The sequence below is a fragment of the Anabrus simplex genome, chromosome 3 (assembly GCF_040414725.1).
Source record: "Anabrus simplex isolate iqAnaSimp1 chromosome 3, ASM4041472v1, whole genome shotgun sequence".
Lineage (NCBI taxonomy): Eukaryota > Metazoa > Arthropoda > Insecta > Orthoptera > Tettigoniidae > Anabrus > Anabrus simplex.
Genome location: NC_090267.1, coordinates 107,909,044 through 107,935,582, shown reverse-complemented (window position 1 = coordinate 107,935,582; position 26,539 = coordinate 107,909,044). Strand labels below are relative to the sequence as shown.

The 26,539-nt window shown below is 38.3% G+C and overlaps 1 protein-coding gene across 1 annotated transcript in view; it reads right to left on the bottom strand.

Annotated features, from left to right (window-relative positions):
• The window catches only part of Dis3 (exosome complex exonuclease RRP44-like protein Dis3), a 403,141-nt gene that overhangs the window by 47,317 nt on the left and 329,285 nt on the right, over positions 1 to 26,539 (bottom strand). The window contains exons 13-15 of the mRNA XM_067142669.2: positions 15,379 to 15,622; positions 12,827 to 13,047; positions 6,181 to 6,349 (exon numbers count right to left, since the gene is read on the bottom strand). Coding sequence (XP_066998770.1) covers positions 6,181 to 6,349; positions 12,827 to 13,047; positions 15,379 to 15,622 — 634 coding nt within the window. The remainder of the gene's footprint in view (positions 1 to 6,180; positions 6,350 to 12,826; positions 13,048 to 15,378; positions 15,623 to 26,539) is intronic.

Here is a 26,539-nt window from a genome sequence, read left to right as displayed (position 1 = left end):
AGCTCTAAAAGCAGGTGGAAATAAGATCACAGAGGCCATACACCAGATCTTGATCGATTGCTGGGAGACTGGCAGGATCCCTGATGACTGGAAATCAGCTGTCATACACCCTTTACACAAAAAAGGTGACCACAGTGATGTCAACAACTACCGAGGGATATCTCTGCTGTCAGTAGCATACAAAGTGCTGTCAAGGATTTTACTGGACAATGTAGAAAGCCAATGTGATCGAATGATTGGTGAATATCAAGGAGGATTTCGGCGGGGACGGTCTTGTACCGAGCAGATCTTCAACCTAAAAACCATTCTCCAACTAAAACAAGTAAGGAGTATGAACATCGCTGTGGTTTTCGTCGACTTTAAAAAAGCTTATGATTCCATCGACCGCCAGACACTCTTCTCCGTACTGCAAGAACGAGGTGTTGATTACAACACACGCACCCTCATCCAACAGACTCTTACGGATACAACATCTAAGGTGAAGTTCAGGGGAGAACTATCTCGGACTTTCAAGATAAAAACTGGAGTACGACAGGGTGATGGCCTCTCACCCATTCTGTTTAATCTAGTGCTTGATAAAGTCATCAAGAACTGGGAATGTACACTGAGGAATCTAGAAATCAAACCAGTTGCCATTGGAGCCGGGACTCGAAAGATTGAGATCAGGTGCCTAGCATTCGCAGATGATATTGCAATCCTAACCAACAACTCTAAGGATGCTGTCATTGCTATTGAAGCCCTGCACGAGATAGCGGTGAAGGCTGGATTACACATATCGTATGACAAAACTAAGTACTTTGAGACTCGGCATCCCTGTAACCCCCCTTTGACGACCATACATGGAACGATTGGGAAAGTCAATCGCTTCCGCTATCTTGGTGAATGGGTCCACCCCAATGGTAGAGACAGTACATCCATCCTAGAAAGGTGTAACAAACTCAATGCAGCGTACCAACTATCCCACACCATTATAATAAGAGGTGCATTTCGAAAAATGCTAAGATCTGTCATTACAAAACTGTTGTCAGACCACAGTTTTTGTACGCCTCAGAGACCCTCCTGATGAACAAAAAAGGCACCATGGATGATCTAGAGAAAGCCGAAAGACGTATCCTCAGGAAAATTCATGGACCGAGATTGCTCCCAGATGGAACCTACAGACTTAAATCGAACTCTGAGCTGTATCGACAATTAGAATCAGCCAATACCAGCATGCGACGTAGGAGGCTTAAGTTCTATGGACACCTACAACAAATGGACAGCAACAGGCTTACCAAGAAGATCTTTTCTTTGGTTAAAAGCTACAAGACTGGAAGCTTGTGGCTTAATGAAGTACAGAAGGACTTGGATTCGGCTGGGATTTCAGATATTGATATAGAAGATCGTTCCAAATTTTGTGCTATGGTACAGTCTTGGACCCCACCACCTAGAGTTCCTAGAAGTCGGAAGCCCCTTTCACAGGAGAGAAAGGAGAAATTATCAGCAGGGCTCAAGAGATATTGGGAACAAAGAAGAGCATCGAGGAAGAACTAGTCACCAGCGCTCCTTAATGGGCTTAAATCAATAATAATAATAATTACATATAACCTGAATGAGAAACCAGAATGCCAAAATAGAATGGATAAACTGGTTACAGCACAGCATGTTACCAAGAATACATATAATAAAAAGTGTCTCTCAATAGCAACCAAACTGAAACACTACAAAACAGTCACACAGCCACAAATTACATATGCAAGTGAAACATTATTCAAAACAACAAACACAGTTGCAATAGATAGAGTGCTCAAGTTAGAAAGGAGAATAGTGAGGACCTGTTTAAATAAAAAGTAAACCGAGTCTGGAGACTAGCTTCCAATGAGACAGTTTATAAAGAAATAGAACCTGTGACTAGCACAATGAAAAAGAAACAAATATAATTCTTAGGCCATCTAATATGGTCACCAGAAAATAGAATCAATAGAAAAATAATAAAAAAATTATGGAAGAGTAAGAATAATATTAGATGGATCACAGAACTTAAAGAAGACATGAGAGAGTTGCATATTACAATAGAAGATTTAAAATACAAAACCAATACACTCAAAATTTTGAAAGATAAACACACTAGACTACAGACAAAAATCTACAAGCAAAGAACAGGAAGTGTGATTCCAGAAGCAGAAAGAAAATTACGTTCAAAAAGGATGAAACAGTATTGGGCTGACAAAAAGAAGAAAAACCTCCATAAACCTAAGTAGTCCTATGTTGGCTAAAAAAATTAAAATAAAATAAATAAATAAATAGATATAAGAAATAGAGAATAAATTTTTAATATGTTAACAAGATCGACCTAAAACTAAATAAAAGTACACCAAACTCATCTTTCAAATTTAAAAAAATGTTACAATAGCATCATTTGTACCAGGACAAAAAGATGAAATCTGCATATGTCAACAAGAATATGTTACACATTATGTGCATGGATGGACACATAGATTATAATCACCAAATGTCACTAAAATGAAATTTAATTTCATGACGCAAAAGTTCAAAACGTGCCAAAATGTGTATATCAAACTAAAGATATTCATATTAAATAATACACTCTCCACAATAAATCACACACCATAACATCATAAAATTAAATAACTGCCCCAAAATAAATCAGATACAGGCACATGAAGTCACCACTAATAACCACAAGGATGCCCAGAACAATAATGTCCCAATGACACAAAGGGGCAAGCCCACCTGAATACCGAAGAAAGAAACAACAATGGAACATAAGACAATAAGAGGATGGCTGGGAGATGTCACCATGGACCAAGCGAATTTATGCAGACAGCATCTCTATCTCAATAATACATTGTTGTTATCCAGTAGTATTTTAAACCTTGATTATCATTCACGTACAGTCTAGAATTAAAAGAGAAGCCGGAAGAAATGTAGCAATTATAGAGGGATCACTTTATTGTCTCATGGTTTGAAAATATTTGAGAAAATACTTGAAAAAAGGCTAAGGAAAATAACAGAACCACAACTACAGGAAGAACAATATGGATTCAGAGAACACCGATCAACTACCGATCTCATATTTGCACTTAGAATACTGTTAGAAAAGCATTGGGAGAAGGGCAAAGACTTAACACTAGTGTTTTTGGATCTCGAAAAAGCATTTGATAGTGTTCCAAGGAAGACTATATGGGAATGTTTAAGAAAGAAGAATGTACCCAAAGAGCTTATCCAGAAAGTTAAAATGCTTTACGAAGACTGCTGCAGTTGTGTACAGATAGGAAACGGTAATTCTGATTGGTTCCAAACCACTAAAGGAGTGCAACAAGGCAGTACCCTTTCACCATTACTTTTTATCACTGTCATGGATGAAGTCATGAAAGAAGTTAAGCAGAAGAACAATATGGACATCAATGCATTTGCATTTGCAGATGATGTAGTAATTTGGGGAAATACAGAGAAGGAAGTCCAAGAGAGGCTGAACACCTGGAATGAACATTTGAAAGCACACGGATTAACAATAAATAAATCGAAAACTGTTACTATGTCTGTCAACAGGCAGAAGAAGAAAGGAAAAATAATGCTGGAAGGTACACAACTGGAAACAGTAGACCAATATAAATATCTTGGGTGCATCATTTCAAGTGATAACAGAATACAGCATGAGATTAACAACCGCATTAAAAAATCAGCTCAGTTTTACCATCAAGTTCGGAACCTCCTCTGGAACGAACAAGTTCCCTTAAGATCAAAGCAGATTCTATTCCAATCATACTTCACCCCCATAATAACATATGGCCTAGAAACCTGCACAACAACCCAACAAGTGGACAGCAAACTACAAGCCGCAGAAATGAAGTTCCTACGAACTATGGTACAGAAGACAAAAAGGGACAGGGTAAGGAATGAAAGAATAAGGGAGCAAGCTGGTGTGTACCCATCCCTGAATGAAAAAGTGACAAGGGCCCGTTTGAAATGGTTTGGCCATGTCAAACGAATGGACGATGGAAGGACAGCAAAACAATGGCTACACACAGTCGTGGCCGGAAAACGACTGGTAGGAAGACCTAGGAAGAGGTGGCTGGACCAAGTGAAAGAGGACATAGGAACAAGAGGAATCAGCTGGGATGTCGTCTTGAGAGAAGAGTGGTACATGGACAGACAGAAGTGGAGAGTGCTCGTAAACCACACCCAGGCAACTGGAGTGGAAAACTGATGATGATGATGATGATGATTTGAATATATTCCCCAAATTAGTATTACTTAACACATGTAAAAATCAGAACAATATTTTAACACAACATTAATATAACAAGGCTTGAAATAAAGTCACGGAACCACTGTCCCGATAGGTAAGGTTAAAGTACAGTTAAGGGATCATTATTTAAATGAAAATAAAACAATGAAACCAAGGAAATAATATCGTAATCAAAACTCTACTACGTCAACTGGTTTTGAAGTTAAAGAAATTACATCATTATCTTGGAGTTAACAAATTTACATCTGGACTAGTTACATATAATTGTTAACTATGAGAATAGTAATTTAACTTATCAGACACAAATCAAAACAGAAAAGTTTCCAAAAATATCAGATCATTAATTTTCCTGGAGTTCGATACAGTATTCAGAATTTAATTTAAGCCAGCGTGCGTGTCCGATACGACAATTACTCATCAAAAGAGAGTGAGTTGTTACAGACTGCTATGCACAACAACCCATCACAAATTTTCATCAAGCATGACGAACCACACTACACATATTGATCTGTAGTTGTGATGACACCGTCTTCCCTTCAATTACAGAACAAGGAGTGGGGTACTTATATAACTTCAGCTAAACACGTAACTCACTCAATACATGCTGCACAAGATGTAGATGACTGTAGCCTCCATGACCAGTAACTCTTGTAGTATTCACACAATTTCAAGGTTAAATGGTACTATCTTTACGTAGTCTTTGATCACAACAGATCGTACCAAACAAAGAAGTCGGGCTGCTGCCATTTTGACTGTATTGCATCTCACAAGAGACCACAACAAGCTTGGCTAGTGTTCCGCACATACACAAAATGTGCACAGAGTACAAGTATAGTACCGCAGAGCGGAACCTTCCCACCATTACACAAACTATGAAGTACATTGTTGAAGCTCAATATTGGTGTATCATTTAAATAATGTCTGTCCAGAAGATAATAAAATATGATTACATCACATAGAGACATAGTCCATTCAGTAAATAAAAGAAATGAGACTGTGTTATTCCATCGCAAAATATTAAAAAGTGATTAGTGCCTAAATACAGATGGAGGGAAGACCACAGCAATGACTTCAAAGATATTATAAAGGAAGATATTTCAAAATTATGAAGAGAGGGATAGGACTTGCGATTAAAGAACCACCAAACTGATGCAACAATAGAGCTTATAGAAAATACCATATTGATATTCTTGGAATTATTGGCAAAATTTAGAGGTGAGCCATTGCCACTAGTTTTGTAAGAAACAAGCCAAGTCGCAGACTTATTTTAAAGTATTCAAGTTCTGCCGGCTTAATTTAATTGTGAAATTACCAGTGTTTCGCCCCAGTTTCGAAGTGGAATCAGCTGATTGCCACATCTTTCCAAGATGCTAGTGGCTAGTGCATGGTTGGGACACTACTACACAAGCATCCTACGTATGACAATGCAGTAATGGAGCACTAGGTGATGGATGTGTACCATCTTGCATAAAGGCAAGACTTATTTTAATAATACAACAAAGTTCAATGTACCATACTGGTAATGTAGTACATTTTATCAGTTTTCAATTTGTTTTTCCTTTGTATATAAATGGTACTGTAACTAATGATGCTACAATATTGTTTCAGTTTATTTTATACATGTTAAATGCTCTGAGCTTATTTCAATAATTTTTTATAACTTCTCAGAATGTGCTGAGATCTTGTGTGATACTTTGTTGACTGGATTTACTGCCCATTTTAGCAGTATGCTTATTATATGTACAAGTTTTTTTTGGGTGGGGTCACCTCAAAACACCATGCACATGGAATGGAACAGGAAGAACTACTACTACTACTACTACTACTACAAAAAGAATGTTAAATCAAAAGCAAGAGTTATATTAGATCTATTAATCAAAGATAATTTGAACTATTTAATATTATCATATAGCAGTAGGCTGACTCACATGAGTATGCAGGGCAACTGAAGCTCGTCCCGCATATTGAGCCATTCGGTTTCTGTAGTTCAGATTGTGGCACAATGCATGGCTTTTGCGTTTATCCAAGAGATCTGCGTATGTTGAGTCAGCTCCAATGCACACTGCCAGCAAACGATGAACTATGATGTCTGCATATCTGTGAAACATTCAAACTACTGTATATTTCAGTCAGATTACGTGTGGTGAAAAAAATACGTATGATTATTTTATTTTTAAGTTGCCCCTGGAAATATAACAACATCAAGACTGGCATGTTCAGGGTGCAGACACACACCATTGGATGAGTTACAAGGTTTTATAGGTTACATGTTGGAGTAGGAAAACAGTGGTCATTAACCCCAGGAACTTATATTCTAAGAGTAAAACAAATCTTATAGCCTGTATGTATCAGTATATGAATAATTTTAGGGATAAGAATGTAAATATTGCTCTGAGAGTTAAAACTAATGTATTGTCCCAGTATCTGCTTGCAGACTGTGGAAAAATCCAGAAAAACTACAATTACTAAATTTATGCTTCCTGTTCCCCTGGTGCCAGAGACATATATTAATGGGTGACACAGTTTCCAAATATTCCAAAAAGATACTACCACCTCCCGCAATTTGCATTCTCCCCAGTAAATTTCCAGTGGTAGTATTCCAGCATTCTGGTTGTACTTAGAAATGGTCCTCATTAATTAGGATAATGATCCTCAATTTGTAGCCTGTAGTAATTTATTGTGGTACGTGAATGAATTTTCTGGTCCTTTTATTCTTGGAGAACTAAAATGTGGAATGATTAATTTGAAATTGCACACACCTTGTTGAAATAACCTGTAATGTCAGGCTTACTGATGTCTACAGCAAGTCTGGTTTCAACCATTTGTTTCTGCACTGTGACAGAAGGGAGAAAAATGGACTGAGATGTTCTGGGCATAATACATGCATGAGTAAAGAAAGAATGTGATAAAAAACTATGGAAATTCAAATGAAAAGAAAACAACTGAGGAAGATCCAGACAAAGTAAAGAAATCTGGACTGGAATATGGTAACGGATGAAATAGAGAGTAACCATATCTGCCCTTAGCTGGCTGCATCCGAACAAAGGGAGAGAGATGATAGTACACTATTAGTAGAATTCAGTTTTTTTCAATTAAATTCATATACTGTATATGTCAAAAAGAAAGAAAAAGGTTTACATATTCATTACTTACCAACATTTGTCTGCATATGAAAACTAATGTTATGAGTATGGCTCGGATAATTATGTGCTTACATTTTTATTTATTTACATACTTTTGCTGTTTATAATTAAATACATATTCTGGTGTATTAATTCATAACTACGTATTTCCTATATTTGGCAGAATGTTCTATTTCTTGGATGTCTTGTGCCCACATTTTTGACCTTTAGAAATTCTAGCAACTGGCTTCTCTCTTTCGTCAGTGCATCCTCATCTCTGTATTCTATTTCAAGACAGGAATTTCCTGGTCATAAAAGATAGCAGGGGGCTGGATCGGTCAGAGTCTCATTAAGCATTCTTTGCCCCTCTACTATTCTGTACCTTAACAGGAAATTTTTCCTGAAATTACAATGGTCTGCTAAACTTAGACATAGACAGACTGATAGTGTGGATTTCCTGTTTCAACAAATATGAGGGTTAGGACATAAGCCATGGTAACTATCTATTCCTCACATCTGCATGGTCATACAATGGTCATATGTCTTGGAAAGCATGACACTCACAGTACATGGGCACAGTACGAGATCACATTAAGGGCAATGGGACTGCAGTAGTGAGTCATACTCCGTACAGAATGAATGTGACGAGGCAAGAACGGCGTGTGTATGTATGTTCAGTCCTCAGTCCAAAGGCTGGTTGGATCCTCAACAGCTCCACCATTAGCGGTCATAGATGGCAAAGGCATAACTGAAGAGGCGTACTAGGGAAATGAAGAGGGGTAGTTTCTCGTTGCATTCTTCACCGAGCCAGGCGATGCTATTACATATCAGTCTGCCAAGCCAACTGAAATGCATGCACTAACTGACTTTTTGGGAAAACTTTTTCATACCATTCATAGCTGGGACTGGCTGCATAAGGAATAGCATTACTAGCATCACTCGTACCTCAGTCACTTCCATATTGTCAAAGCCAAGGAGGAGACTGAGACAGGTCAATGAAAGTAACAAAATTGTTCTAGCCCATACCGGGAGACATAGTTTACTGTAAACACTAGATCTCACCAGCAAAGGCATAAGAACAGCATGTCTATATCAAATGGGCCATTTGCCACAATGTCACAGAGAGCTTGTGGAAGCTTTGAGGAATAATGCCTTCCATATCAAACATTTACAAGATGAGTAGCAGCATTTCAGCGTGGACATGAAATGAGTATCGATGTGCAACAGTCCGGAAGATCTATTAAGAGTTCGGACTGATGTGCCACGTGCAGTAATTACCCAGTGCATGGACGTGGACAGAAGATGGACACTATTTGATTTAAAGCCAAAACAGGTATCGAAAAATGAACCATCCACAGAATTATATGGGAAGATCTTCAACTGCGTAAAATTGCATCACGGTGCGTGCCACTCTCACCCACTGACGGGCAAAAGTGGACAAGGTATGTCTATGCTCTGACCACTTGACCACTTGGTGTGCTACAGGCAGGAAGGCTAGAAAATGCTGGGAAGAATAGTGATTGTGGATGAATTTTAGGCCAGGGTGTATGAACTAGAGCTCAAATGCCAGTCTGCAGAATGGTGACATGTAGGATCACCATGAACTCCGAAGTTCCAGCAAAACCCTACCCCCTTTGAAGCTGGCTGACGATGTCAGAGGCATGATACAGGATACTTAATTCCATATTGCACAATGGTGACAGCAACATAATACAGAACCTTCCTGGAGAGATGGTTACATTGTGCTATTAGGGATAAACATCCAGATCTTCTCAACAATGTCATTCTTCTCTATGACAATGCCAGACCGCATGCAGCAGAGGCTGTACGGAGGCAACTTCAGCGCTGGGGACGAGAGTACTGGAACAGTCGCAATACTCACTGGATCTGTCTATGTGCAATTTTGACCTCTTTCCAAGTGAAAGAACCATTGCATGGGAGATATTGCGAACGCTGTAAAAAAAAAAAAAAAAAAAGAGATAGCAAAATTTGGGCAGGGTGAGGCGACTTGTGTCTGACATCTCCTGCATCTCTGGCAGTGTGTTGTGGACAATTTAGGGGTCTACTTTGAGGGTTTACCGTAACGATTTAATGGCTGACAGTTTCCTTGCTTTACATCCAACACCTGGTAAACCTACTCAGCATTATTCGTACATTCCACAACACTTCACACTCCCATATGTATATTTCCATTTGTCTGGTAGATCCTGTATTCCTGCGAGAGGGGGAAGTTGCTACGATTTATGCCCCAACCATCGTAAGATGCATCCCAAAAGTGTGAAGAGCGTTTCTTTGAACCGTTTTGTGCGTGAATTTGGGGATGTTTCTAAGAGTGAAAGAACTGTATTATTTTGCAACATTTGTGAGAAACCCGAAGCTGCAGGCATGCATCTGCAAGTTACACAACTGGTAGCAATAACAAAACATGTGAAATGTGCATGGTTAAAGAAGCCGAGCTGAGCTTAGTCAATATGGACCAACTAAGGACCAAAAATGGTCAAATTTGTTGCTTCTGCTTCCCAAAATGGAAGATGAGAAACTTGGTCCAGCAAACTGCCATTTCTCACAAGATATTTGTCAAGCATTTCTTGCAAATGATATACCACATAACAAATTGCAGCATCCAGTGCTACATGAAACATTAGAAAACTACATAAAACTTCCTTTCCCTGATGAGTTCTTCTATTTGTTAACAGTCCCATTCTAGAAAGCCAAAAATAACAGCTGAAAAGATTTGTAGCGCTGACTACACATCACCTTGTAATCTGTCATTTTGGATTTAGCCTCTCCTTCTTCATAACTTCTCTTCTTCTTTAACACTTCTTGTCTTTTTGAAGAAGCATTTTTCACAGCATGTATCATTGATTCAGTAATATCAACGTTTAGTTTTTATCACTGTTCAATAATCCACCTAAAGTTTGCATTGCACTGTGCACACTTCTCTGTGCAACAGTAGTATTTCCTTGTAGGTTTTCTACCAAATGTTCTTTTTCAACTGTGGCATTACCACAAAATATGCAGAGCAACTTCTGCAAGAATTTCATGAAACCACAGTTTGAGCTTTGCAGTAAATACATTAAGAAATGATCAAGTTTGTCCACTTGTGGATTTTTTTAGTTTTAGTTCTTCTTCAGAATTCTCACAAAATTGCAAGTATTCCCTTTTTTAAATCATCCATTGCTAATGTAGTCATTTGTTCTTTTGACATAAACTTTTCCAGTGCTATCATCACTCGAGAATATCCCAAAACTCGGCATAACTTCAGGCGATAAACTTGAAACACCTTTCATTATCTTTTATTTCAAATGACTCTTCTCTGCAATTTTTAGGTACAGACTTTTCTGAATACCTTTGCAGTCATGTTTGAAAACAAGAACATTCTTTTCCTTGCTGATCTTGCTAGCAACAGTGGCACCAAATCTGATATCTAGATAATGAGATGTTTTATGGTTAGATGGACTGGTAATATCACTTTTCTTAATGAATCTTGATGCAAAGCTATACATCATTTTGTACAAACGTTTAGATTTAGATTTTAAGTTAGTCCCTTTCCAATACTTATATTATCCCATTGGAATCTTTTCCTTCTTTCGTGTTTGTTCTATGATCCTAATATTTTACAACCTGCACTTACCTTTGCTTCTGTTTCTTCCATTTTCCTGTACTTATCCGGCTTTCTTCTTATCCTACACTTCCCACATCAAGACTGAAGATCTGTCAGTATGGCCCCTCAATGAGCGTTGATGTCCACCCTCCTGATGAGGCTGGGTTGCAGAAAAGCTTGCTGGGGGATGAGAAGAGATGTGGAAAAACTGGGACTGAGGAGGAGAGAGCCTATCTCTTTGTAGATGGCGATGTATGAAGATATGGAGACTGCCCTCGTCCCTTTTTTTTTTTTTTTTGTGCTTTTCTTTCTGTTGCTCCCTCTTCACATAATGACCTGCCTTTATGTTCATCCTATTTTGTGTTCCTTTTCTTGCTCCTTCTATCTATTTATGACTTGATTTGACACTTGTTTGTTACTTTCCAATACTTACTTTTACTTAACTTTCATGACCTGTAGATACCCCACCCATTACTGTGCACTAGGAGATACAAAGACTAGGGTTCCAAGCTGAGAAAACTACACATAAACCACACATTTTGCCAGTGAACACTATGTGCCACGTTCAGTGGTGTCAGGAAATGCATGAATTGTACTGATTAATCATTCTATACCACATAGCAGTCATATGGGAGAGTTTGGCTGTGGCAAATGATACATACCAACCTATACTGTGCCCACAGGTTTCTTTTTTCAATTGGCTTTACGTCGCACTGACACAGATAGGTCTTACGGTGACGATGGGATAGAAATAGCCTTTACAGGAAAATTTTTTCTTAATCTTAATGTTATTTGCTTTACGTCCCACTAACTACTTTTTAAGGTCTTCAGAGACGCCGAGGTGCCGGAATTTAGTCCCGCAGGAGTTCTTTTACGTGCCAGTAAACCTACCGACACGGGGCTGTCGTATTTGAGCACCTTCAAATACCACCGGACTGAGCCAGGATCGAACCTGCCAAGTTGGGGTTAGAAGGCCAGCGCCTTAACCGTCTGAGCCACTCAGCCCGGCACAGGAAAATTTGGGGAGACAGTGGTGGTGGGGGCCTTTTCCATGGAAAGGATTTGGGCTTTCAAAATACTACAGATTACATTAATGGCAGAAGGATATAAGAATATTCTGACCAGCTGTGCATTGTCTATGTAGAAGACCAGTTCAGAGATGGTCACTATGTGTTTCAGCATGATAATGGTCCCTGCCAATAAATAGAGATCTGCAAGTAAATGTTAAGTGGTTAGTGTACAAATAGACTAGCGAGTTCAGAGCCTTGAACTCAATCCAATCAAACACCTCAGGTATCAGGGATGGAACGAGAATGGCAACTTTGCTCCAGGCCCTAACGAACCATGTCACTAACTACACTTCTTACAGCGTTGTAGGAAGAATGATCTGCCATTACCCCAGAGACATTTTAATACCTGGTAGTCAGTCTCCCCCACACAGTTCAAGCTGTAACAAAGACCACGGGTGCCCTAACACTAATTAAAGTCTACTACTGGGCAGTACATCTGAAGATATACTTAATATATAACATAATATTCACTTAGAGAGGATGAAAATGATGGAAGCTCCATCTCAAGTTTTGACGAATGATCAATCCAGAGCATTATTATTACACTTTTGCTAATATACAAAACTACTCATCAATAGCAGGCATTAATATCACTAAATTACTATAATAAATAGCAATAAATTACTATAATAAATAACAATGCTATATTGTCCTTGGTTAAAATAAGTTAAAATAATTCTACATCTCTAGGAGGAAGAACAAAAATGGCCTAATTACTGCAATAACAGTTCAATATGATAAAACAAAGCAACACTGTCTTGTACTACAGAAGTCTTACCTTCTAATTGGTGAAGTAAAGTGAGTGTAAATTGGTACTGCCAACCCATAATGAAAGAATTCTTCTTTCTGAAGCATGCCACTGGCAAAGTATACAGCCTGCATCATGCAGCGAGTTGCCAGAATTCGAAGCATGGTGTTGAAATATGGGTTATCTGGACGCACAGCTCTGTCCAATGAAAGGGCCAGTTCCTTACCACTCTCAGTGTTGATCTCAAAGCCCTGGATGAGGAACAAATAATATGAATACAGAATGATCACCAAACCTAATCACAAAGGTACAAATACAACAGGGTGCCTTTATTTTCAGGAAGTCCCTCTATCTTGCTTCCAATGACAATATGAGCTCTCTGGGCAAGTTCTTACATCATGAAAACTTCCCACTCACTGACCTATTATCTTCAGATCTCCTCAAGCGTGTTCTTTTCTAATCTACTCCCATCCCCAACCCCACAAAAAAAATAATCTTCCACCACCACCACCACCACCATCCCTCTCTCTCCCTCCCCATCAAATTTCCATTTCTATTCTTCCTCCCCTCTTACTAAGAACCTCCTACAAAGTGATCCAATATGAACTACAGGTGCATTTCCAAATTCAAGGACATTTTGATTCATCATCAGCCCTCACAAAGGGTGGAGGAATTTTGCCTTCAAGAGTTCTTTTACATGCCGATATCTCTAACAACTTGAGGCATATCTGAGCACCTTCTGTGGGACTGAGCCAGGACTGAACCCACACTTTGGGCCAATAAGCCTGGCTCCTATAAAACTGCCTCCCCACTAACATATATGCAAATTTCCACAAATTCCACTGACTAGTGTTTTACCATAAAGATGTCAACAGAGATATGTCAAATTTTCAACTACTGTGCAGTAGCTCTAGCTAACACTTAATTACTTGCACAGGATCTTTTAATGGATTTAGTCGTGCACAGTCTTAAAAGACCGGGTATAAAAAAAGAAAGATTTTATCAAACATAAAAAATCAGCTTGCATGATGAGTACAATTAACAGAAATGACAACACATATTTCGACTTTGTGTGCACTCGTGCATGGTTACACGCGTTCACAATTTTTCTTGACCTAGACTCTATATTCGTTTATCCACATATCCAGTTTCCATGGTTGAATCCTATATTCTCATAAATACCATATTCCTTCTTAGTATCGAGTTTTGAAATTGAAATATAAATGGGATACAATTTACTGTTCAATGAATTCTGCTAATTCTTCACTCATCGCACGTAGCACTCGTCTTCCTATTCTGCTGCCAGGTGTACCTTCCAAGTTCAGCTGTGGCTTTGTCTGATGTATCAAAACTATGGGCGACTGCTTCCTAGCCAGCATCGACCCAAAATATTCAGAATTAAACTGACATTCAGCCCCTGTACTCATCAAGCAAATACAGTTTCAACTTGAATAAGATTGATTGCAAGCAATTACAACTACAGCTGGAATCTGTTGCTGAAAGTATCCCTATCAGCTATGAAGGACACTGTTACAAACAAAACACAGACCATTTTATTGATCTAATTTAATCTAAGATGACCCAATAGTACACACACAATTATACTTGACAATGAATAACAACACTTCACTAATTAGCAGCTATTTACAAGAGTCTCTTGCCCTCACAGAAGATCTCCGGCTTGCTAGTGTTTACCTGGAATGGGCAGTCCCTTTCCAATCTTTATTGATAGGTCTCACCTTTCACTTTGCTTCACACACACCAGTCACTCCACCTAGCAGTTCTCTGTAGCTGTATTCGAATACAAGTCATGTGACTATTGCAACACACTACTGCAGTTCACTAGGCTCGATTCCGGACAAGACCATAACTTGCACAATCAACTCACGTGACTGCTCCACACACTGAAATACTCAAGACATATTGCTCCTCAACGACAACTACACAACACAGCTGAAAACCAACCACTAAACAACGCAACAACACCTTGTTCACAGCAAGCCTGCTTTAATATATCTGGTGATGAAGTTCTAGTATCTTTGGGGTATGGTCAGGGTTGGGGCACTTGTGGAAATCAGAGCACCCAACCTATATGTGGACTTGGGCTTCTTTTTAGTCATAAACATGGAAAAGCTTCAAATCAACAAAAAGATTAATAACTTCTTAGCTTCCACTCTACTGGATCATGAGTTTCACTATCAACTTGGAAGCAAGTTATGGCAGCTTAACCTACACTCAGGCTTGGGGCACTTGTGGAAACCAGAGCATCCAAACTGTATGTGGGTTTGGGCTTCTTTTAATCACATTAACATTACAACTTAAAATTATTATACTTCTAAACTTCAAATAAATAACAGAGAAATTTCTACACTTTCACACAAACAGGAAAAAGCTTCAAATCAACAAAAAGTTTAATAAGTTTTGCTATTAATCAACTCATAATAAATTATGGACCAATATGCCATATCTAGGCTATAGAATCAAACATTACTCTTTCTATCACAAACAATGAAAGGGCTTGTAAATATTCACCAGACTGAAAAAATTTTCATTTATAACATAAAAAGATATGTTCAACATACCAACTTTCTTCCAGCCTTAACAAGAGGATCAAAATTATTCGCTGGCGGTTCAGGATGCCGGCGAAGCATCGCACATTCTGGGAAATCCTCTAAAATCTTGGTCGCAACAGAGATATTAGCCAGCAACATAAATTCTTCTACCATAGAATTAGTCTCACGTAACTTCTTAGCTTCAACTTCTATTGGATCATGGGTTTCACTATCAACTTGGAAGCGAATTTCAGGAGATGCTAACACAAGTGCTCTGGAATACAAATGTGCGGTTTTGTACACAGTTTAAAAAGTAACACAGGAAAAAGGAATAAAAACAGAACAAAGCAATGTTATGTAAAATTAATATTTCTTGCTCCAACATTTTCAACTTACTCCTGAAAGAAAAAAAATTGTGTAACAATGCAGTTTACAGAGAATGGATTTAGTTACCAAATGGCACAAAAATTTCCACATGAGAAGTAACAAGCTATGGTACTGCAAATGGTCAGTCAGATGGCTGACTGATTGCATGTTATAAGTCTCATTCGGTATTGACAGCTATCACTTTACAAAAGAAAAAAAACCTTTATGTTATAATATAAACATATAACAAAGATTTTTCTTTTGTAAAGTGATTGAATGACTTCATAAAATAGCATTTAAATGTGTTGTGATATCCTAGGATTTCTACACATCCACTAACAACAACAAAATATCATAGGATTTCTACATATCCACTAACAACAACAAAATATCAAAGTATTATTGTAGAACACATTCTTTTTAAACCATATGTTAGAAGAAGCCTCTTTTATTTACCGAGCTTGATATCTGCAGTCGCTTAAATGTGGCCAGTATCCAGCATTCAGGAATAGTGGGTTCGAATCCCACTATCGGCAGCCCTGAAGATGGTTTTCTGTGCTTTCCCATTTTTACACCACGCAAATGCTGGGGCTGTACCTTAATTAAGGCCACAGCTGCTTCCTTCCCAGTCCTAGCCCTTTCCTGTCCCATCGTCACCACAAGACCTATCTGTGTCGGTGCAACGTAAAGCCAATAGTCTCTTTTATTTCGGACCAGTGGGTTATTACACAGTATTTTCTGGTCACATTCTTAGACAATGAATTGGAAGTTAAACTCAGCCATGCGCAACTGAGAGAGAATGACTCTAGTCGCCATTTTTAATCCAACAAAAAGTTTGACCAAATCTAATGACCGAGTCAAAACTCAAAAGGTGCGAGTTTCAACATTCATGCCCCCTTGCATGCTTAAAGATGCAGATGGCAGTTCACTTTCTGATAAATTTTAATTTAGTCTTCATTAGTAAGGAATTTCACAACTTTTTCCATATCCATAACTAGGATATCACAAGAAAAATATGCACCACACTAAACAAGTTCACATGATGTTTTAAGGGAAAGGAGATTGCAGGCTAAGGGCTCTGTTCAGGATCAGAATTCATGACAGGTGTCTGTGAGAAATCGGTACGAGTCACTGCAGGTAGAACAACCGAGGGAAGATGAGCAACAGGGAACTGTTGCTGATATGTGTGAAAGTAAGAGGAAGGAAGGAAAAAGGTAGGAAAGGGAAATTTAGTGTAGTGGAAAGGAAAAGACAGGTGGAACAAGGTCATGGGCAGCAGTGAGAGAAAATAGGGCAGACCAGGAGGGGAGGGGTTCAAATGAGGCGGGTGGGGTTGAGGCTCTGGTCATGGGGGATTCCATCGTTAGACATGTGGGGAAAGTGTGTGGAGGAAAGGGAACCAGGGTAGATTGTTATCCAGGTATCAGGTTAAGGCAGATGTTAAGGAAAGTAGAAGAGAAGGAAGAGGGAAAGGAGAAGGTGATAGTGTTTCACGTTGGTACTAACAACGTAAGGCAAGCAGGTATAAGTACCAACATAGTTGGGGACGTGTGGAATTTGGTAAATGGCAGCACGGATGAAGTTTAAGGAAGCGGAGATTGTTATCAGTGGAATACTGTGTAGGAGGGATACTGACTGGAAGGTGATTGGGGATTTAAATGAGACTATGGAGTGGGTATTTGGGAAACTGGGAGTGAGATTTCTAGATCCTAATGGGTGGATAGGAGACACGGATCTGCGCTCGGATGGCCTTCACTTAAACCGCAGTGGTACATATAAGTTAGGAAACTTGTTTAGAAGGGATATAGGCAGGTACATTCAGGGAAACGGGGTGGCCTAGGGAGGGGTGTTAAGCGAACAGCGAACTGAAAATCAAGTAGGGATGACATAAAAATGTTAGCGCTGAATTGTAGAAGCATTGTAAACAAAGGATTCGAATTAAGTAATTTAACAGATATATACTTACCAGATATTGTAATAGGAGTTGAATCATGGCTGAGAAATGATATAATGGACGCAGAAATGTTCTCACGGAACAGGAGTGTGTATCGTAGAGATAGGATAGGAATGGTAGGAGGGAGGGTATTCATTCTGGTAAAAGAGGAATTTGTGAGCTACGAAAAAGTTAAGGATGAAAAACATGAAATTCTGGGTGTAAGGCTCATCTCTAAAGATTATAGGCAACTTGATGTCTTTGGAGTGTACAGACTGGGAAAGTGTAGCGCTGATACTGATTCAGAATTATATGATAAGATAATCAGCTATGTGGGAAACAATAAGGAAAGGAACGTGATTGTAGCGGGTGATCTGAATTTACCAAATGTCAATTGGGAAGGTAATGCGAACGACAGGAAGCATGAACATCAAATGGCAAATAAGTTAATATGGGAAGGGCACCTAATTCAGAAAGTGATGAAACCAACTAGAGGGAAGAATATTTTGGATGTGGTGCTGATAAAACCAGATGAGCTCTATAGAAAAACCCAAGTAATAGATGGTATTAGTGATCACGAAGCTGTTTTTGTCGTAGTTAAAAATAAATGTGAAAGAAAGGAAGGTATTAAAATTAGGACTATTAGGCAGTACCATATGACTGATAAAACAGGCATGAGAGAGTTTTTAAAAAGTAGTTATGATCACTGGAAAATGGTAAATAAAACTGTACACAGACTCTGGGATGGGTATAAAGCAATTGTTGAGGAATGTGAAAATAGGTTTGTACCTTTAAAGGTGGTAAGGAATGGTAAAGATCCACTATATTATAATAGAGAAGTAAAGAGACTAAGAAGGAGGTGCAGGTTGGAAAGAAATAGAGTTAGAAATGGTTATGGAAGTAAGGAGAAACTGAAGGAACTTACTAAGAAATTGAATCTAGCAAAGAAGTCAGCTAAGGATAACATGATGGCAAGCATAATTGGTGGTCATACAAATTTTAGTGAAAATTAGTCAGAAATAGATTCAAAGAAGGACATTCCAGAATCGTTAATGAACAAGGGGAGTGTGTATGCAAGGATCTTCACAAAGCAGAAGTATTCAGTCAGCTGTATGCAAAGATTGTTGGTTACAAGGATAAATGTCCAGATAGGGGATGTGAGTAATACTAAAGTAGTATTAAAATTTACCTATGATAACAATGACATTTACAGTAAGATACAAAAGTTGAAAACTAGAAACGCAGCTGGAATTGACAAGATTTCTTCTTTTTTTGTTTTTGCTACTTGTTTTACGTCGCACCGACATAGATAGGTCTGCTTCATTTAAACCTAAGAATTTCATTTTTTGTCCGTATTGAACTGAGAAGGATGATAGGAAAAACTTAAAACGGTCCACCTTTTCAATACAAAAAGTTATATTTTATTTATAACATGTATTTGTACTTGGAACTAGTTTCGACGCTGTGTTTGCGTCATCATCAGCCAAAATGGGAAACAGGCAAGCATGTAGGCATTTATGTTACACAAGGCGTTACATTAAACAATACACATCTTACAAGGAGATAAAAACAGGGACGAATATAGGAAACAAATGAATCGTTGAGAAAACAAAAGTTATACAAATTAAAAATAACCTTAACCACACATCTTGCAGTGCAAAAGTGTTCTTCTTGAATGATTCCTGAATGTAAAACACACGCGCACACATTTCTGAGGAGCCAGCAGGCAGGACAAAGTAAAGTGAAACCTTAAGAGTTCTTCTGAGAAGAGTTCATCATTTTTCTATGTTCCGACTAACTAATGAAGTCTCCCTTGAGTTCCTGATAAACATATACAACAGGAAATTCTCCTTCACTCTCCACACTAGCTATAAAGAACAACGGTAAAATTTTAAATATTGCGTAGAGACGTGAAAGCATGATTTTGAACATGATATAACTCCTTCAGATAACCCAGTTTTTACACAAGGTGTTACATTAATTAATACACGTCTTACGAGGAGACAAAAACAGGGACGAATGTGGGAACACATGCATCGTTGAGAAAGCAAAGTTATACATATTAAAAATAAGCTTAACCACACAACTTGCAGTGCGAAAATATTTGCCTTGAATGATTCCTGAATACAAAACGCACGCGCACACACTTCTAAAGAGCCAGCAGGCAGGAAAAAGTAAGGTGAAACCTTGAGAGTTCTTCTGAGAAGAGTTCATCATTCTTTCTATGATCTGACTAACTAATGAAGTCTCCCTTGAGTTCCTGATAAATATACACAACAGGAAAATTAAACAATACACATCTTACAAGGAGATAAAAAACAGGGAAAGTTATACATATTAAAAATAACCTTAACCACATATCTTGTAGTGCGAAAATATTCGTCTTGAATGATTCTTGAATACAAAACACACGCGCATACATTTCTGAAGAGCCAGGAGGCAGGAAAAAGTAAAGTGAAACCTTAAGAGTTCTTCTGAGAAGAGTTCATCATTTTTTCTATGTTCCGACTAACTAATGAAGTCTCCCTTGAGTTCCTGATAAACATACACAACAGGAAATTCTTCTTCACTCTCAACAATAGCTATAAAGATCAACGGTAAATTTCATTTTAAATATTGTGTAGAGACGTGAAGCATGATCTTGAATATAATATAACTCCTTCATTTAACCCAATTTTTTACACAAGGTGTTACATTAAACAATCCACATCTTACGAGGAGATAAAAACAGGGACGAATGTAGAAACAAATGCATTTTTGAGAAAGCAAAAATTATACATATTAAAATAAGCTTAACCACACAACTTGCAGTGCGAAATATTTGTCTTGAATGAATCCTGAATACAAGATGCACGCACACACTTTCTAAAGAGCCAGCAGGCAGGAAAAGGTAAGGTGAAACCTTAAGAGTTCTTCTGAGAAGATTTCATCATTCTTTCTATGTTCCAACTAACTAAAGAAGTCTCCCTTGAGTTCCTGATAAACATACACAACAGGAAATTCTCTTTAACTCTCAACAATAGCTATAAAAGAGCAACGGTAAATTGTATTTTAAATACTGTGCATGTTCAAGATCATGCTTCCACATCTCTGCACAGTATTTAAAATACAATTTACCGTTGCTCTTTTATAGCTATTGTTGAGAGTTAAAGAGAATTTCCTGTTGTGTATGTTTATCAGGAACTCAAGGGAGACTTCTTTAGTTAGTTGGAACATAGAAAGAATGATGAACTCTTCTCAGAAGAACTCTTAAGGTTTCACCTTACCTTTTCCTGCCTGCTGGCTCTTTAGAAAGTGTGTGCGTGCATCTTGTATTCAGGATTCATTCAAGACAAATATTTCGCACTGCAAGTTGTGTGGTTAAGCTTATTTTAATATGTATAATTTTTGCTTTCTCAAAAATGCATTTGTTTCTACATTCGTCCCTGTTTTTATCTCCTCGTAAGATGTGGATTGTTTAATGTAACACCTTGTGTAAAAAATTGGGTTAAATGAAGGAGTTATATTATATTCAAGATCATGCTTCACGTCTCTACACAATATTTAAAATGAAATTTACCGTTGATCTTTATAGCTATTGTTGAGAGTGAAGAAGAATTTCCTGTTGTGTATGTTTATCAGGAACTCAAGGGAGACTTCATTAGTTAGTCGGAACATAGAAAAAATGATGAACTCTTCTCAGAAGAACTCTTAAGGTTTCACTTTACTTTTTCCTGCCTCCTGGCTCTTCAGAAATGTATGCGCGTGTGTTTTGTATTCAAGAATCATTCAAGACGAATATTTTCGCACTACAAGATATGTGGTTAAGGTTATTTTTAATATGTATAACTTTCCCTGTTTTTTATCTCCTTGTAAGATGTGTATTGTTTAATTTTCCTGTTGTGTATGTTTATCAGGAACTCAAGGGAGACTTCATTAGTTAGTCAGATCATAGAAAGAATGATGAACTCTTCTCAGAAGAACTCTCAAGGTTTCACCTTACTTTTTCCTGCCTGCTGGCTCTTTAGAAGTGTGTGCGCGTGCGTTTTGTATTCAGGAATCATTCAAGGCAAATATTTTCGCACTGCAAGTTGTGTGGTTAAGCTTATTTTTAATATGTATAACTTTGCTTTCTCAACGATGCATGTGTTCCCACATTCGTCCCTGTTTTTGTCTCCTCGTAAGACGTGTATTAATTAATGTAACACCTTGTGTAAAAACTGGGTTATCTGAAGGAGTTATATCATGTTCAAAATCATGCTTTCACGTCTCTACGCAATATTTAAAATTTTACCGTTGTTCTTTATAGCTAGTGTGGAGAGTGAAGGAGAATTTCCTGTTGTATATGTTTATCAGGAACTCAAGGGAGACTTCATTAGTTAGTCGGAACATAGAAAAATGATGAACTCTTCTCAGAAGAACTCTTAAGGTTTCACTTTACTTTGTCCTGCCTGCTGGCTCCTCAGAAATGTGTGCGCGTGTGTTTTACATTCAGGAATCATTCAAGAAGAACACTTTTGCACTGCAAGATGTGTGGTTAAGGTTATTTTTAATTTGTATAACTTTTGTTTTCTCAACGATTCATTTGTTTCCTATATTCGTCCCTGTTTTTATCTCCTTGTAAGATGTGTATTGTTTAATGTAACGCCTTGTGTAACATAAATGCCTACATGCTTGCCTGTTTCCCATTTTGGCTGATGATGACGCAAACACAGCGTCGAAACTAGTTCCAAGTACAAATACATGTTATAAATAAAATATAACTTTTTGTATTGAAAAGGTGGACCGTTTTAAGTTTTTCCTATCATCATAGATAGGTCTTACGGTGACGATGGGACAGGAAAGGGCTAGGAGTGGGAAGGAAGCGGCCGTGGCCTTAATTAAGGTACAGCCCCAGCATTTGCCTGGTGTGAAAATGGGAAACCACGGAAAACCATTTTCATGGCTGCCAACAGTGGGGTTCGAACCTACTATCTCCCGAATACTGGATACTGGCCGCACTTAAGCGACTGCAGCTATCAAGCTCGGTGATAAGATTTCTGGGGATATACTAAAGGCAAAGGGTTGGGATATAGTACCATATCTGAAATACTTATTTGATTATTGTTTGGTTGAAGGAGCTATACCAAATGAATGGAGAGTTGCTATAGTAGCCCCTGTGTATAAAGGAAAGGGTGATAGACATAAAGCTGAAAATTACAGGCCAGTCAGTCTGACATGCATTGCGTGTAAGCTTTGGAAAAAGCATTCTTTCTGACTGTATTACACATGTTTGCGAAATTAATAACTGGTTTGACAGAAGGCAGTTTGGGTTTAGGAAAGGTTATTCCACTGAAGCTCAGCTTGTAGGATTTCAGCAAGATATAGCAGATATCCTGTATTCAGGAGGCCAAATGGACTGTATTGCAATTGACCTATCTAAGGCATTTGATAGGATAGATCAATGAAGACTACTGGCAAAAATTAGTGCCATTGGACTAGATAAAAGAGTGGCTGAATGGGTGGCTATATTTCTAGAAAATAGAACTCAGAGAATTAGAGTAGGCGAAACTTTATCTAACCCTGTAATGATTAAGAGGGAAATTCCTCAAGGCAGTATTATTGGACCTTTATGTTTTCTTATATTTATCAATGATGTGTGTAAAGAAGTGGAATCAGTGATTAGGCTGTTTGCAGATGATGTTATTTTCTACAAAGTAGTAAATAAGTTACAAGATTGTGAACGGCTGCACGGTGACCTCGATAGTGTTGTGAGATGGATGGTAGGCAATGATGATAAATGGGGTTAAAAGTCAGGTTGTGAGTTTCACAAATAGGAAAAGTCCTCTCAGTTTTAATTACTGTGTTGATGGGGTGAAAGTTCCTTTTGGGGATCATTGTAAGCACCTAGGTGTTAATATAAGAAAAGACCTTCATTGGGGTAATCACATAAATATGACTGTTAATAAAAGGTACAGATCTCTGCACATGGTAATGACATGAGGGTATTTAGGGTTTGTAGTAAGGATGTAAAGGAGAGGGCATATAAGTCTCTGGTAAGACCCCAACTAAAGTATGGTTCCAGTGTATGGGACCCTCACCAGGATTACTTGATTCAAGAACTGGAAAAAATCCAAAGAAAAGCAGCTCGATTTGTTCCGGGCGATTTCCAACATAAGTGTACTGTTACAAAAATGTTGCATAGTTTGGGCTGGGAAGACTTGGGAGAAAGGAGACGAGCTGCTCGATTAAGTGGTATGTCAAATGTATGGCTTTTCAGGCGTTTGCTCTATTAACCAGTGTTTTGTCTTAGGTCTGACACTAGACTCATCAGAGTGGGATGTGTCAGACCCTACCCACTGATGCTGGGGTGTATGCAGGTGAACTTATCAGAAGCCCATTATAAGAGGCACATAAATGCATAGGGGAGATAAATCTCCACAATGAAATTATTGCCCAACTAGCAATTACAAATGGAACATTCTAAGTTCCCATGGAGGGAATTAGATATTTTTCACCAATAGAGCATGTCAAAAACAGTTCAGCTTTTCAGGCTTTTGCTCTATTAACCAGCTTTTCATCTTAGGTCTGACACTAGACTAATTCCCTCCACGGGAACTTAGAATTTTCCATTCGGAATTGCTAGGCGGGCAATAATTCCATTGTGGAGATTTATTTCCAGTATGCAGTTATCAGACTGTGCCTCTTATAATGGGCTTCTGATAAGTTCATCTGCATACACCCCAGCGTCAGTGGGTGGGGTCTGACACATCCCACTCTGATGAGTCTAGTGTCAGACCTAAGACGAAACGGTGGTTAATAGAGCAAACGCCTGAAAAGCCTTACATCTGATGTGTTTTTGACATGCTTTATTGGTGAAAAATATCTAATTCCCTCAATGGGAACTTAGAATCTTCCATTCGGAATTGCTAAGCGGGCAATAATTCCATTGTGGAGATTTATCTCCCGTATGCAGTTATAATGGGTTTCTGACAAGTTCACCTGCATAAACCCCAGCGTCAGTGGGTGGGGTCTGACACATCCCACTCTGATGAGTCTAGTGTCAGACCTAAGACTAAACGCTGGTTAATAGAGCAAACGCCTGAAAAGCCTTACATTTGATCTGTTTTTGACATGCTCTATAGGTGAAAAATATCTAATTCCCTCAATGGGAACTTTGAATTTTCCATAAGTGGTATGTTCCGAGCTGTCGGTGGAGAGATTGCGTGGGAGGACATCAGTAGACGAATAAGTTTGAGTGGTGTCTTTAAAAGTAGGAAAGATCACAATATGAAGATAAAGTTGAAATTCAAGAGGACGAATTGGGGCAAATATTTGTTTATAGGAAGAGAGTTAGGGATTGGAATAACTTACCAAGGGAAATGTTCAACAATTTTCCAATTTCTTTGCGATCATTTAAGAAAAAGCTAGGAAAACAACAGATACGGAATCTGCCACCTGGGCGACTGCCCTAAATGCAGATCAGTAGTGATTTGATGATTGATTATGTTCCTAATCCTGATATAGGCTATCATGCAACAAATATTCGCTACCTTTCACTGTACCACTCAACACAAAATAAATTTCTAAGCGACAAGAAATACTCAGCAATCTTGCTGCTAGTCAGGAAGCAAAACAGCTGAACAATCCCAAGCCTACCAGCTTGCTCCCCAGAGGTGCACAACTTATCCTGTGAAGTTCAGGAATTCAAGGCCTTTTCCCGTTACTATTCAACTGTGGTGATGGCTCTTACCCGATTTGAAATCACATTCCTTTCACAAAGGATGACGAATAACATTTTCATGGCTAGGAAAAATGGGATCATACTACGTGGTGTAACAGTTCAAATCCCATTACAAACATTCCTCAGCATATATTATTATTATTATTATTATTATTAACTATTATTATTTTTTGTATTCAATTCCATCATCTGATTTTGCTATTAATTATTTATCGCTCGCTCCATTTCATTTCATCTATTATGTACCATACATAGGTGTGTGTTAGAATTAAGGGGATTTGTATACTGCGAGATTTGCTGCTACGTGTAAGAGGTTAATTTATCATGTGAACGAAAGTTTAAGGAGTTGCACTAGGTGGTGAAATAGAGCTACATTTAGTGTGGAGTCATACTACAGGTCACCCATATGTTACTGTGTTCATTTTGAAGCAGGAAGTGCCCTCAGGGAAGTCTTATCGTAAGGAACAGCCATATGATCTTATCCTACACGTGGCTATTGGCACATAAGGTGCAATACTTTTAATCTTGGCTTGAATGAGGTCACGGTCTGATTTACCCATGCCTTAGGGGTGATCCATGTGACAATGAGAGATGATAAAACAGCTTGCATCCCATAGTGAGTGTTTAGACGAATGGAGATTCTTCAGTAATTAGACGTATTAGATGATTGGAGTGTGTTCTGTATATGTTCAGTCGAGTGGACTTGTGTCATTTCTGTGAGAGGTAAATGGAGACTAACAGTGCGGTGGGCAATATCTGAAACTGATTGTTTGAACAGCATGCTTCAAAATATAGGCCTTGCTAATGAGGTCTTTTGTTGGTGAAGGTGAGTCAGGCCTGAAATAACTACAGCTGATGCCAGTTCCAAGAAACACATCACAACAATACTTAAGACTGTCCAAGGTAATGTGAACCAGTGAGGGATAAATTTCCTGTATGAAGGTTTCAGGTGTCTGGCCAAGTGTACTTTAAATTTAATGCCTAGAGCTGCATTCCATTTTAATTTCAGAGTTACATATTGTAATTTCAGTATCGCAGCAAATCTCGTGATTTCCAGTTCAAACTTTAAGAATGTGATTTGTTTAGTATCAAGAGCAGTTAATTGTTTTATTTCATGGTAAAGCAGGTAATCCCAAATTCTAGGTGGGAACCAAATGACAATATTCTTTTCCCAAAACCTATCACAGGTT